The following is a 14,742-nucleotide window of genomic DNA, read 5'->3' as shown; positions in this document are numbered from 1 at the left end:
TATATATATATATATATATATATATATATATATATATATATTCTATTGTATAATATGAATTTATTTAAATAAAAAAAAAGATAAAAGAAATAAAAAACCTACTTAACATCAAACAAATATCTTCAACAAACCCTCATTTCATCCATCTTCTTCATTCCTTGATCAAGAAGACATTACTATTAGATTCATCATCCATTTTGAGACATTAGTTATTATGCATTATTTTTTATTTTTATCGAATAACTTACTATTTTTTAAATGATAAAAACGACATGATCATCAAAGTGAAAAATGTTTTTGAAACCACTATTAATCATGATACTCCTCATTTTTGAAATATTTTTGAAGGGAAAAGATAACAAAAATATTTATGCAAATGTTAAGTGGTGGCAACCTTATCAAACCGACTTTCATCTACATTTGAATCATATTATACAGTGGTAGCAACCTTACCAAACCGAAGTCGAAGTACGTGTCGGTGATTAAACTGTCGAACATAGAAATGTGAAGAATAAGATTATGCATTAACAAATATTCTGACTTCATTCAACAACGTCAAACAATGAACAACCATCGCATATCTCATATAAATTATTGTTTCTCCTGTGACCCTAATAATGTGAAAAGCAGTAATACATTATAGATAAATAAACAATAATAACATCAATATGATCAAAGTTATCATGGAAGTCAATTGATGAACACAATTTATCATAATCGTTCTCATGCACATAAATCCCTACCCACTTCATGTGGGCAGCCGAAATGACATTTTAAGGCGAAAATGAATTCATCAATCAAGTATAATAAACAAAAAAATGCGAAACAAACTATTGAAACTGGAATACAGAAAATGAATGCATCAATCAAACATAAACAATGACGAATCAATCAACAAATCATGAGATCATAGCATTTCATACATGTTAATACGAAACACACGTGCAATGTTGAAATCAAAGTTCAAATTGTGGAACAGAGCTTGGGTAAAGGAACGAACTATCGTTCTCGATAGTTCACCTGCCAAAAACTTCATCTGATTTGTCGAGAATTACTGATACTAATTGTCGGGAACGACCGTGCAATGATAAGCGATTTTAGAGCTATGCTGTCATTTCATTATGACATATTGTCATATCATTTCCAACATTTTGTCATTTTATTCTAACACAATACACAAGTTTTGTACAAGGATATATAAGATATTCAAATAATTCATAGGGTCAAAAATGTCCTAAATTGACATTTTTGATAGAAAATTTGAAAGGTGACATTTTTAATAATGCATAGTCAAATTTTGACATCCAATGAAATTTCCTCTTCAAAATTTATTACAATTGGTTAATGATTATTATTATTTTCACAATTGAGGTCAGCAGTTCAAGAATTACCGCCTTACCCTCTTAAACCCCCCTACCCCAAAAAAATAAAAAATCGAACTTTAGAAAGCAACAGGATAATAGAAAGGGTAACCCAACCCCGCCCACCATCCCCAAAAAAATAAAAATAAATAATAATAATAATAATCCTACTTTAGAAAGCAACAAGATAATAGAGTAGCCACCGGAGATGGAGTGAAAACAACAGGCGCAGTTGCCTCCATCTTATCCCAAAAAAGTCCATTTTTCCTAAATTGGCTTCTTCTACCTTCTTTTTATTTATTTTTTGTAAGTTCCAGTTTGGACCCGTTTGCACATTTTGAAAAATTTTGAGATTCTTGTCCCCAATTTCCTTTTACGGCTTGTTTGAGCGCCATTATTTAGAAAAAATGCATTCTTCTACAGTATTTTGACATTATTTCAACCATATATTCTTTAATAAAATAATATTATACGTAAATTCAAAATTTTTCCTTATTTTTTAACCACACATTTCCCATCAATATACTATTCAAAAAATTATTTTTTTCCCTCCAAAATGGGGCTTAAACAAGGGCTTAATCATTACTTTTTGTTGCTTTATTTTCTTTTTATTCATTCAAAGGGCAAGCAGATTTATCATACAACGCTCAAGAGGATGAATTGCACCAATTTCCTAAAGTTTTTGTAATTATATCAATTTTAAAAAGTTTGGGAATGATTTTGGCCAAAAAATTTAAACTTATTCCAACTTTCATAAGTAAAGGCATGAGTGTCGATGAAGATATCATGATTTCGTTGGGAATGACAGTGGGAATACGTATTCCAATTACTACCGAACTTTCAAATATGTTTTTCAATTGTCAATGAACTATAGAAGTTAGCAAAGTTGCTATTAAAATTTCTCAAATGTTTTTCATTTTCATTAAAATTGTATAAATTTCCGAGTTACCACTAAGCTTACCTAAATATTATTTCATCAATCGCTTCATCTCTTATTGTTTTAAAAATAACGAACTTGATGAACTTATTGGTAACAAATAAAATATTTAACACGATATTGTTATGACAAGTGGAATCCCTTCTTGCTTTTCTCAATGTAATAATTTCATAAATTTTACTTATATTAGCGCTAGAGGTATAAGTTTTGATTTATTTTCCTTCACAATCCTTAATGAATTTTTTTGGAGTATCTTAATTTTGACTACTCGTACATTTAGCCCTTGTTTGAGCCCCATTTTGATTAAAAAAATGTATTTTAAAATAGTATTTTTTGGAGAATGTGTGATTAAAAAATAATAAGAATGTTCGATTTTTGGGTAAAATTATTTTATTGAAAAATGTATGATTAAAAATGAGTTTTTGATAAAATGAAACTTAAACAAGAGCTTAATGCATGTTTAGTGTATAGTGTTAAATAAAATTAAATAATACAATCACAACAATTTTAAATTCCTTTTTATTTTTTTCGAGTTTAATTCTATCACGCATTACGTTTGCACAATTTTTTTATAGAATGGTAACCATAAAACTTGAGTCTATTGTAGGGAAGAGCATTTTTTTCTTGGAATCGATGGAGCCGAACCGAAATTAAATAGAATCGATTAGTTCCGCTCAAGTTCCTTTAGTAAATGTTACGATTATTTTGAGATCATGCATTGAGAATTGATAGTTTCCATTCTGATTCTTAGCACTACTTTAAGAACCAATAATGAATTCAATTTTTTCTAACTTCTCTTTCTTCTTGTTTATTGTTCAAATATGCACTAGATATTTGAACACTAAATCCTAATTTTATCTCATGTTAAATTTCACTTGCATACGCTTCTTCCTCTCCTCCTCCTTTTTTCTTTTCTTATAAAGCGAAATATAATGGATAATTAACATTTAAATCTAAATAATTTTATAAATACTTAACAAAAAATTCATAGCTTTAACGCAATCCTACTAGAAAAAAGTCTATTTTTACTTCAATCTTTCGTAAAAATTCAAATTTCTCGTTGTTTTTTAAAGCAATCAATCATTAGGATTAGAGATGGACATGGTTCAATTTGATTCTGATTCCAAGAAAATTGAATCGAACCACTCTGGACCAATGATTTTTTTTTTTTGAAAATGGAACCAATAATTTTTTTACGATATAGAATCGAACCATTTGATTTTGGTTCCATTATTTAAATTTTCAAATGATAAATGCAAACAAAAATCTAATATCACATTCGTAAGTTAGTAATATATATCTTAATGAAAAATAAATAAACATCAAACATTCAGCAAATGTAATGATAAATGACCATTTTATTCATTTCACGCTTAAAAATTTTTAAAATTGATTTTTTTTTTTGGGTGTAATTCACTGATTTATGAAAAGAAAAATATGTATAAAACAATAATAAAAACTGAGTTCGATTCTCGGTTCAGATTATTTGTTCTAGAGCCAGGATCAAATGGTTCTCATTCTAAGAATCGAAACCATTAGTTCTCTTTAGAACCAAATCAAATCGTTGGTTTGGTTTGGTTTTGTCTGACCATTTTTTCCACTTATAATCCAAATTAAGATATTTTCCTTGAAGATTATTGGATATAATCATGTTATAAATCCTACATGTATTTTTAATATATATTGTTTTATGAGTTTTCTTAAAAAATAATTTTTATTCAAATTTTATAATTTATATTGTGTTTAATAATTTATTCTTTTTTATGTCCTTATTAATTGATCTTGAACCTTGTAGTGTATTTCTATTTGTTGCATTGTTTAATTAATTTTTATATTATTAGATTACAAGAATAATAAGTAATTTTAACTATATTGTTAATGTGATAAGTATTTTAACACTTTATTTTTATAAATTTTCAATATAAAGAATCGGATCAGACCGAATCAGGACCATGATTAGTTTGGTTCAGGTTCGATTTTTATAGTTAGATATAGAATAATGGTTCCATTTAAGATTCTCAATAGTACCTGGTTTGGTTTCGATTATCTTTAAAATCTAACGGAATGTGGACCGCACCCATTCTTAGTCTATTGCTACTTTTCTTTTTAGGTATCGAAACAAAAAAAAAAAAAAGACACGCTTCTGAAATATTTCAATAAAACAAACATTAATTATCAAGAATAAAAAAACTCCACAATAATGATGGAATAACATGAAAATTGTCTTATTTTCGCTATATAAACCTCAAGAAATCTCTTTCTTTTTTTACAACTATTGATGAATTTTAAACTTTACAACAAACATGCACGCTCTTAAACGATGTTAAATAATCTATCAAATAACTTACAATTTTATAATAAAAGGTAAAATAAATGAATGAAAAACAAATTTAAGCCTCAAACCAACTAATAAAGTAATAAAAATTCTATTATTTCTTCAACTGTCCTTTAAAAAAGATACTACCATCCCCCCTTTTCCCCTTTTTTTTTTTTTTTTTAAGTTTCGATTTCTTTTCTTTTTCCCCAACTGTCCCCAAACGTTTCGAAAATATTTAATGACGGGAAAAAATGAAACTACTTTATTTCTATAATTATTCTTTAATTACATGATGTCTTTATTTTATCACCATATTTTATGTCGACAAGTAATATATTTGAGTCAAGGGTATCGTCCTCAAAAGGAATAAATCTTAAATGGAATTATGCACTTGTTTGATTTCCATTCTTTGGAGAAAATGAATTCTTCAACGGTATTTGACATAATTTTAACTACACATTCTTTAATAAAATAATATTACACGTAAATCCAAAATTTTTTCTTATTTTTTAACCACATATTACACATCAATACACTATTCAAAAATTTATTTTTCCCATCAAAATGGGGCTCAAACAAGGGCTATATTAGTTCACAATTAGCTTCGAAAGTTGTAAAATAAATGAGATGTATTTTAGTTATTCTAAATTATCGACTATTACATAAGATGATTTTAAAATAAAAGATGAGATGTATGTGTTGAAATTCTGAATCCGCCTATAATTACTCTATTTTCAATTCCCAATTATGTAATGTAATTTCATACATAAATTTTTGACAATGAATGATTCTATTTTATTTAATTTTATTTTTCAGGATAAGTTAATTCTATTATAGTCACAACCTGAACTTCTTGTTAATCTGAATTCAAAAAAGTAGAACGCATTTATTTACACAATTATCTATGTGATAATGCATCTAATAACACGATTATTGAGGTAATAGTATACAAGATATATGTTATTTCTAATATCTATTATTCATGTATTAATCATGCAGTGTTCTACTTCATTGCAAAATTTTCAATACTATAATAAGTAACTAATTACCTAAATAATGCACAAACATTTAAATAATGCAACGAATATGCATAATTAATCAAGAAAAACAAGAATTCTAAAATATTTGTCTTTGAATTAAAAATAAATAAATGTTTCATTTTCAACAAAATGGAATCTAGCTTAACATGTTTTTAAAGATAAAGCGACAAGAAGAATGGAAAAGCACCACCTAAATTTATAAAATACAAGAAATGTCACAGTTTAATTCTTGTTCTTGATTATTAACCTCAAGCTTTGCTTACCTCTCCAACTTATGATGAATTTGCCCATCATTCTTGAATGATTTTTACGACATGGAAGTGATTTGAGGTTCATAGAGAGATTCTCAATAGTTGCCAATTTTTTTATATATATACTTCCTCTATTCCAATTATATAGTTTGAGTTTCATTTTATTCTTGTCCCAGATATATAGGTCTATTTCTTAATTTAGAATATTTTATTTTATTTTTTTACCAATATACACTTATTCAATTTTCCCCACTTAATATACCATCTTCTTGAAATCATCCAAATACACACATTTTCCACTTTTTGGAAATATATAACAACATTTCTTCTTTGAATTATCCAAATTCTTTACTAATTTCAATAATAATTTAATACTGCATACAAAAAATTAAATAGGGGTAAATTATGAAAGATTTTGGCAAAAATTATTTTTTCAATGACATTAAGAATTTCTTAATTCATGCGCAAAACGAAACAAACCTATATAATTGAAACGTAGGGAGTATATAAATGCGTGTGTGCGTGTAATGTGATTAGGTAAAAAAAAAAAAAAAAAAACCAAAGTTGCGTTCCAAAAGAGCTCCAATTAAATAAGCAAAGTTTACTTTGAGTTGCGCATGGTTATGTCTTTGCACAGTTTTCAGTATTTTTGTCATATCTTTCTCTTACGATATTCGATTGAGGCGATTTAAAATATGTTAGAAAGTCAACTCAAATGGATACAATTATTTTAGAAATATAATTTTTTCAATTTGAACATTTATTTTGCAAAAAATAAAAAAAAAAGGTTTCAATATAAGATTGAAAATCTGGTGCATAACGTGTGCGGTTGGAATTGATTTATGAAATTATTTTGACTATATTACACCTATTTGACTTCTAATTATCTCTAACTGATTCCTAACATTCTCCAATCATCGTTTTATGGTCCGAATCAATTATTAAGAGGGTGTTTGATAGACATTTTTTTATGTAAAAATGTATTTTAGAATAGTAAATTGATGTGAAATGTGTGGTTGAGAAATAAAGAAAAGTTTTTTATTTACGTGTAATATTATTTTAATAAAAAATATGTGGTTAAAAAGATGAGAGAGAAAAATACATTTTAAAAAAAATAACTATCAAACGGGGCCTAAATATTTGAACTTTGAATTTTGCCCATTTTGACCCTTTTCGTTTGTTTTTTCCCATCACCAAATTTCACATAACAAACCAAATAAACACTACTTCATCAAAATCAATAATAAATACTCCAATTTAATGACTTAAATAAGTGTAAAAAAACACTATATCATTTCCTACAAACAAATTAAGCACCTGTTTGGTAGTCAATTTTTTTAAAATGTATTTTTTTCTCTTCTTTTCAACCACACATTTTTATTAAAATAATATTACACTTAAATAAAAAAAATTTCTTATGTCTCAATCACACATTTTACATCAATTTATTATTCTAAAATATATTTTTATATAAAAATATCTATCAAATATCTCCTAACAGTAATATTAATATGAGAAAAGGCAGAGGGAAGACCGTGTAAAAAACAGGGTTCCCACTTGGCGCCCTCCTATTGGATAGGTTGTGACAGCATCCACCTGTCCAAGAAACATGGTTCTATTAATATACCAATCAAAATGCCAGATATTTATATAAATACAATTTTAAAAAAATCATGAAGAAGGAAACTTCCAAGAAAAATCCTCAACGTGTTGAAGTTAATGTTTTCTTGACATCCATCGATCTGTTTGACGATCCTTGTTTCTCCACCGTTGAATTTTATTTTATTATTATTATTTTTTATTCCCACTTGTCATTGAATTTGATAGTCCATGTATTGTAAATAAATGAAAGTATACTCTTTCAAAATTGATTCTCTCTGTTTCTTGTATTTTTTTCCTGAGTTCTCTTCATTCAAGACTGGCCTTCTGGATTTCCAACTGGTTGCACTAAAAAGGCAAAGCCTTTCCGTTAATGTGTGATTTTTTTTAATTTCTCCAAAGATAGCAAGGAATTTCAATAATTTATTGTTCTTGTTTTTCAGGGCCTAATTGGGATGAAATGTTATATCTGGGTTTAAAGAGTTTGTTGCAAATGTGATGAATTATCTTGATTTGGGAGTTATTTATTTGTATATGTAAAGTTGATTACTTTTCACCTGAATTTGTTGGCTCTTATTAATTGTTTCAGCCTTTGCATTAGAAGTCTATGATATTGATATTTCTTCGTAATCATTGGGATTTTTCGAATTGGTTAATGAATGACAATTGAGGATATTTATGGAGCTTAATCATATAGATGGGGAGGGAGAGGAAATAGATAGAGAACTCTCTTTACCTAATTTTAGGGAAAATCGTTTACGTCATTCGCGTTATCCGGTGAGGCAAAAGGCCTACATATTTGATGGAGATGGGAATTACTATAACAAGGAATGGGACCTTGCAGAAGGTAGAGGGGAACAGTTTTGTTGGTACCATGTCGAGCTCCCGAAAGGGAACCAGAAACTATCACAATCCGCCCAATACCTTATTGACGTACTATGCCCGCCCCTGAAACTTCAAGACATTCTCTCACTTATTAGTAATGGACCCTTTTGTGGGCATGTTGATGGTGCTCTTGTCTTCAGAGTTAATTCACCTGGTCCGGCTTCTAGCAAATTTACATTTAGAATTGCAGCAAGAATTACTGAGAATTCAGTTATTACTGTGTCATTAGGTCGTGTCCCAAGATTGGGTTTCTCGCCTGCAAATGAGTCTCTTCTTTCAGAGATTCCGGCTGTGGAGAGTCCGAATCATGGTGGTAGGGAATATAAGCAGAGGCGTGGGATCGTGATTCAGGAACATGTTCTTGATTTCCTCTTGACAATGAATCATTCTGAGGAAGCAGATAATCCAGTGCCAAAATCCGTGTCAAATCTTGTTGTTCACATAATTGACACGCACATCGATCACCTCCAAGATGTTGTGACCAATCTCGAGATCGAGCTGGACTCGGTGGAATTTGAGTTGGATAGAGGTATGTTCTCATTCTCTATATGTAATCCAGGCCATAATTTTTATTGTTATAAATTTTGTGTCCCATTTTATATCTTCTCTACAATGATGTTTATAGATATCACAAGATTGCTACATTCTAATGGATATTTCATTTCCTAGACTCCTTGATTGTAGATTGTTATAGTTGTGTCTCTATAACTAATAACTTATTTTGAATAAATAATTTAAAGAATAGTATTTGAATTGTAAAATTCCTTGCAAGGCAAAAAAATTAAAATACTGTTTTTTTGAAAAATGGCATAATTTTTTTAAAATTCTGAGTCTACAGGAAAGTATACCTGCTCTAATATCAACTATGACAACCCAAATCCTTAACTATTTTGAGTGTCACTAAATCATAAACTAAAGCTAATTTAAAGGATATTCAATACAATTATATAAATTATTAAAACACTTACTAAAATTAAAATAATGTAACGAGTTTAATAAATTAACTTGAAATGAAAAATATCATCAAATATTTAAACTCAAATGAAATAATAATATCGCCTCGAATAGTCAATTATTTGAAAGTAGAGATATAATGAGGTGATAACAATTCTCAATAAACGTGCATGGATAATAAATTTTGTATTTCTATGAAAAATTCATAATTTGTACTGGGAGACACGAAAAATTAGACCAAACTTATATGGTGCTAAATTCTCGTGCATAGCTCTACTAAACTCTGGTCTATTCTTAATAAAACATACATAACATGGACCAAAACGTGACATAGGCGTAGAAATATTACATACGTAAACATTAGCCACTATAAACATAAAGCACAACTTACCTTTTTACTGAACAATTCAATATAATAAAAGGAGTTATTGTTGAAAAGAGATCATTGAGCTGCGTGTGGGGTTGATTATTCACGTGTGGTTATATAAGTGTACGACTATATTTAATATAAAAATGACGAGGAAGAGTGATGGAGAGACAAAGTTATAGAGGTATAGAGGGAGAGTGTGTGTTGACACATAAAAATTCAGCCTAAATCGAACAGCCCAAGGAGTAAAGTCCAATTGGAGGATCCCCAAATCAGATAGCCCAATCGAACAAATCAAGATGAAGGCCCAAATAAGGAGGCCCAAGAACGCGGTAACTCCATCGCCCAAGTTTGCAAGTCGCCCAGAATCTGAGCGAATGGAGTGTCATACAGTCGCCCAGAGCTGTTACTCTATTCTTTCCCAAACCTTCAAGTCGCCCAAGGTCTTAACAAACATAAAGCGTTGTGGTTATCAAGAAGTGCAGTTATCAAAGCAGTTATTAAAGCAGCCCTATCACGTTCCACGATTCAAGGAATTCAATCGAAAGCGGTTGAACGATAAAGAGTAATGGCAGCAGTTAAAAAATGCAGTTTTCATGACAAGTTGGCCATTACGAAGAAAGTGGGCAGTTATAGGACGATCAAGCAGTTTTTAGAGCGGTTGATCTCAAAGAGATCGTCCATGAAGTATAAAAGGGAGAAAGGACATAGAAGCAAGGAACCGAATCCAAAACTCTCGAACAGAGAACATGTAATTTTCATTTCTTTAGTTTTTAGACTTAAACACTTTTCTTTCAGTAACTCGTGTGCTTGCGCCCCTTGGAGGCACGTCGTTTTTCATTTCCAATTGTAAAGTCATCGCCAATAAAAGAATACCCCTTTTTGGGACTTTGTTTCAAGAGGTTTTGTCCCTTAGACAATCGTCTGATCCTTTTTAATTGTTAGCGACTAACCCGCGCGAAACAGTGTGTAAATAGTTGTTGAGGGTAGTTTAGTGATGAGTTTGTCTCTCATTTATAGTGTAAATTCTTGACCATGTGTAGAAAAGTGAAAGGAAATGGCTAGAAATTAAGCATGGTCAATACATAAATGGTGTAATGTTATGAAAATGGTCCAATCAATACCTTTAATCATGTGGTCAAATCAATTTGCTTGACTTAAAACTTGGTGTAGATAATGCATGTGATCAAATTAATTTTCTTGATTTACGTGGTCAAATAAATTACACTGAGTTGAAATGTGGTGTGAATAATGCACGTGGTCAATAAATCATCTTTAATCAAGACCAATTGGCATATTTACATATGCTTTACACATGATTTAATCGAACTTCCAAAGTAACTTTCCACTTAGATTCTTAAACTATGGGTCATTAGACTTTAATAATAGTGCACTTAAGTCCTAAATTTAAATCTAACAAATAGCAATAGAAATTTTAGATGTTACAATATATCTTTGTAAAAGACAGTATATGGCCAGCAAAAAATACTCTATTATATATGAGAGAATTTACAAGGTTTAGTCGAAACACACCCTTCTAATTGTTGCCATTGGACACAATACAAGATGGTAGGAGGATCCCTTGTTATCGTGAAATATTCAAATACCTCGTAATTTACATGTTTTTTTTAATAATATTAATCTGCAGGACAAAAGAAAAGTTAATCCAAGGATCACAAACTAGGACAATTAAATGAGGAGATAATTTATTAGACCCCAAAGTCTTTTAATATCTCAGAAAGCTTAATTAAAAAAAAAAACTCTGAAATCAAATCTGTACTACTGCATATATAAGTACAAATCTCCAATGGTAGGTTCACTCTGCAAAAACGCCACGATATCCCATTGCTAGCCATCTTTCTGTCACATGACAAATCCAGCTGGGCTCTAGACATGGCTGCACCTGCATCCAAAGGTTGGTAGCGGACGAGCCTAAACAGTGCAACAGAAGAACACCTGAGGTGTTCAGTAATTAAGAAGTATCTGAGGGCTTGGAGAATTAGATCAAGTTGTGAATAGTGTAGAACAGAAGCATACCTTATTATGGAGATTGCAAAGGAGATTTTATTGAAGATTGTCCAAAATATTTACTTGTTCTGGGCTTAAAATTGAAAATAGACTTTGAGTTACTTTCTTAGTATAGTTATTAGTATAAGTTAGGAAACTCTTAATCTTGGAACTTTCCATTTTTGATAGATATTCAAGTCTATACAAGACTAATATTTCTGAATACTGTAGATAATTGATTTGATCAATAAGGGAAACTGAATATTTCCCCACAATTTCACTCAGTTCTTTCTCCTTTCTTCTCTTTTTTTGCTTTTATCTTGCACTAATCGGTATTAGTACTCGTTCCTCTGAGGGAAACTTCCTGCAATGCACGGTCCTGTTTGTGAAAGGTGTCTTCAGAACTTTGTTCACACCATTATCATTCTAATTAATAGGGAAATGAAAGTGTTATATCTCTTTAGGCATTTTGTTATTGGACATAGTTTGAATGGCTAAATGGTATTATCTCTTTGGTGTCTAATTTCCTACATCCCTCTTCAATTTATTTTTATACTAAAATTTTATCACTAACCTACTCCATTATGTTCTAAAAAGACCTTCTAAGTTTACGAATATCCCATATGCTTTACCCTGTCGAAACAGCCTGTGAATTTTATTTATCATTATAGTCGTCGTCATCATCATTATTATTTTGTGCTTCGTTGAGTAGTAGTGGTGGAGGCTACTTGAAAAAGTATTATACTAACAACTGGTATTGTATTTCAACCCTGAATGCTCTGTCATAAGATCAAATTCTGCTTTAGAAGCTACTGCATTAGTCATATGCCATTGTAGTACTATATTACTTGACAGTGAAACAGTAAATTAGAAAAATATAGGAATGAAACATAGTAGATCCCTTGATGGCCTCTGTCCTCTGTTCTCCACATGGTTCGTTATTTTTAATTTGAATTCGTTATTTTTGGTTAAAATGCAGGTGGTTTTGCTTTGAAGAAACAAATGTTGGATGATAGAAGGTTCCCGAAAATGCATATTGATTTACAGCGCCTACTACAGGTAATTTACCAGTCCAGACATTCTTCAGTAACCTTAAAAAGTTGCGGAGATGATTTCTAACCTTCAAAAGTTGCGGAGATGATTTCTTCTTATCATTTCTAATTTCATAAAACTGATTATTGATCCATTTCAATTTAAAACTCAGGTAATGAACCCATGCTAGCTAGTGCTATGAAATTTTATTTGTTATAGAGATACATCATTTGTGGAACCTCGATATTGAATCATAGGCTTAGAAATTAAGGAATTCTTTGACATTGGATTGGGCTACCATTGTTAGGGAGTAATTCCTTATCCCAAAACGGGGGCAGTAGGAACAAAATCATACAGAAACCGACAACAGCAAACAAACATATTTGTAGCAATTCACTTTCTACTGCAGGTTTTCACTAAAATTGAAAGCAAAAAGTTTACAATAGAGATCTCACTCATCTGAGTCTTTTATCTCCAAGTAAAACAGACCCCTCAGGTTCCTTTATACAGAATATGAAGCCGGGTGACTGAATACAAAGACATGAATTTCTATATCTGCAGTAGAAGGCATTAGTGAATAGTATAATTAGCCCTGTTTGGCCCCCATTCTTTCCAAATTTTAATGGTTGGAATAGTATTTTTTTGAAAAATGTGTGGTTGAAAAAGAATGAAAAGTTTTTGATTTGTGTATAATATTATTTTATGGAAGATTGTGTGGTTGAAAATAAGAGAAAGAAAAAGAATGAGGAGAATGAGGGCCAAACGGGGGCTTAGTATCCACATAGTTCAACAACCATAGCTCCTCAACTTTCATGTGCGGGTCTCTACTCTTCTTGGAACCAAAGAGAAAAAGTAGAAAGAATGGGAAAAAAAAAAATGTAAAAGGGAACCCCAGAGGCAAATGGGAGTGAGTGTATTACTGTGGGAGGTGTTGTGAACTGTGTTGTTTGTCATTGATAGATTAGTTGCCCGAATGCTTGGAGAAAATAGATTTTGCATACGTCAATTTTCTGTCTGGGCCATTTACCTGATAACTGTTCAATGATTTCTGAATTTTGAAGAGACTAATTAACGTGTACTTGGACATCACGGTGGTTTCATTTACATTTGTCAAATTGTAGGTAATTGCAAATGGAGAGCAAGTATTTCCCCGACTCAAACAACATTGTTTGTCGAAGGCTTGGTTTAATAATGAAGACATTAACTCCTTGGAAGAGTTAATTGGACGACTAAGGAGACTGAAGGAGAACGTTGGATTTATAGCCAATCGTGTCACTGCAATTCAGGCTAGCCTTGATAGTTGGCAGGCCGAGCAAATAAACAGAAAACTATACTATCTTTCCTTCCTCTCCATCATATTTCTTCCTTTATCAATAATAACAGGAGGTCAGAATACAACTTCCCTTCTCACATTATCCTAGTTATAATTTGAAATTCTATGTAAAAGATTTGAAGAAACCTCATAACAATGACTTCCTTATGATTTCTCAATAGTGTTTGGCATGAACGTGGGAGGAGTTCCATGGACTGGGCAAAGGGACCCCGATTTGAAGGATGGATTCCGCAATGTCATATTACTTTGCGTAGGACTGCTCGTGGTCATTCTTCTTTGCTTCATTTTCCCGGCTCTGTACAGTCGTGTAATGGCTTGGCAAAGAAGGCGAGCCTTGAGAAGAAGTTGGACTCTCAACCGGAAATCCTTCATTAAGAGAACAGTTGGCGGTGGAGAAAGAAAAGAAAGAGGAGGATACCTCCGGCTCTAGGCTACAATATTCGCCCGGTAAAAGTTGCCATCTTTCTCGTTTGTCCTCTTACGTTGGATAGGATACTCCATTATTTTCGTGTATCTAAAGGATTTGTCTACCCGTTTGCATTGAGAAATTGGTTCAAGATACACATTGTTGGACTCTGAAATCTGTATTCCATTGCATGTATACTGAAAAGTGAGTACCATGGCAGGGCTTTCATAGGCCAATATCATGTTTGATGAAA

At 30.9% G+C, this 14,742-nt stretch overlaps 1 protein-coding gene across 2 annotated transcripts; it reads left to right on the top strand.

Annotated features, from left to right (window-relative positions):
- Positions 1-7,740: 7,740 nt before the first annotated feature.
- Positions 7,741-14,742, top strand: LOC111388988 (zinc transport protein ZntB-like). 2 transcript variants are annotated; one of them, XM_023013828.1, is made up of 5 exons: positions 7,741-7,861; positions 7,949-8,919; positions 12,698-12,777; positions 13,872-14,136; positions 14,245-14,742. In XM_023013828.1, exons 2-5 carry the CDS (start codon positions 8,184-8,186, stop codon positions 14,511-14,513), a joined length of 1,350 nt encoding a protein of 449 aa, XP_022869596.1. In that variant the 5' UTR covers positions 7,741-7,861; positions 7,949-8,183; the 3' UTR covers positions 14,514-14,742. The 2 variants fall into 2 exon arrangements, with proteins under 2 accessions (XP_022869596.1, XP_022869591.1); XM_023013823.1 differs by having other exon boundaries at positions 7,767-8,919.

The sequence above is a fragment of the Olea europaea genome, chromosome 3 (genome assembly GCF_002742605.1).
Source record: "Olea europaea var. sylvestris chromosome 3, O_europaea_v1, whole genome shotgun sequence".
Classification (NCBI taxonomy): domain Eukaryota; kingdom Viridiplantae; phylum Streptophyta; class Magnoliopsida; order Lamiales; family Oleaceae; genus Olea; species Olea europaea.
Note: the sequence above shows the minus strand (reverse complement) of the source record. Positions and strands in the feature narration are given on the sequence as shown.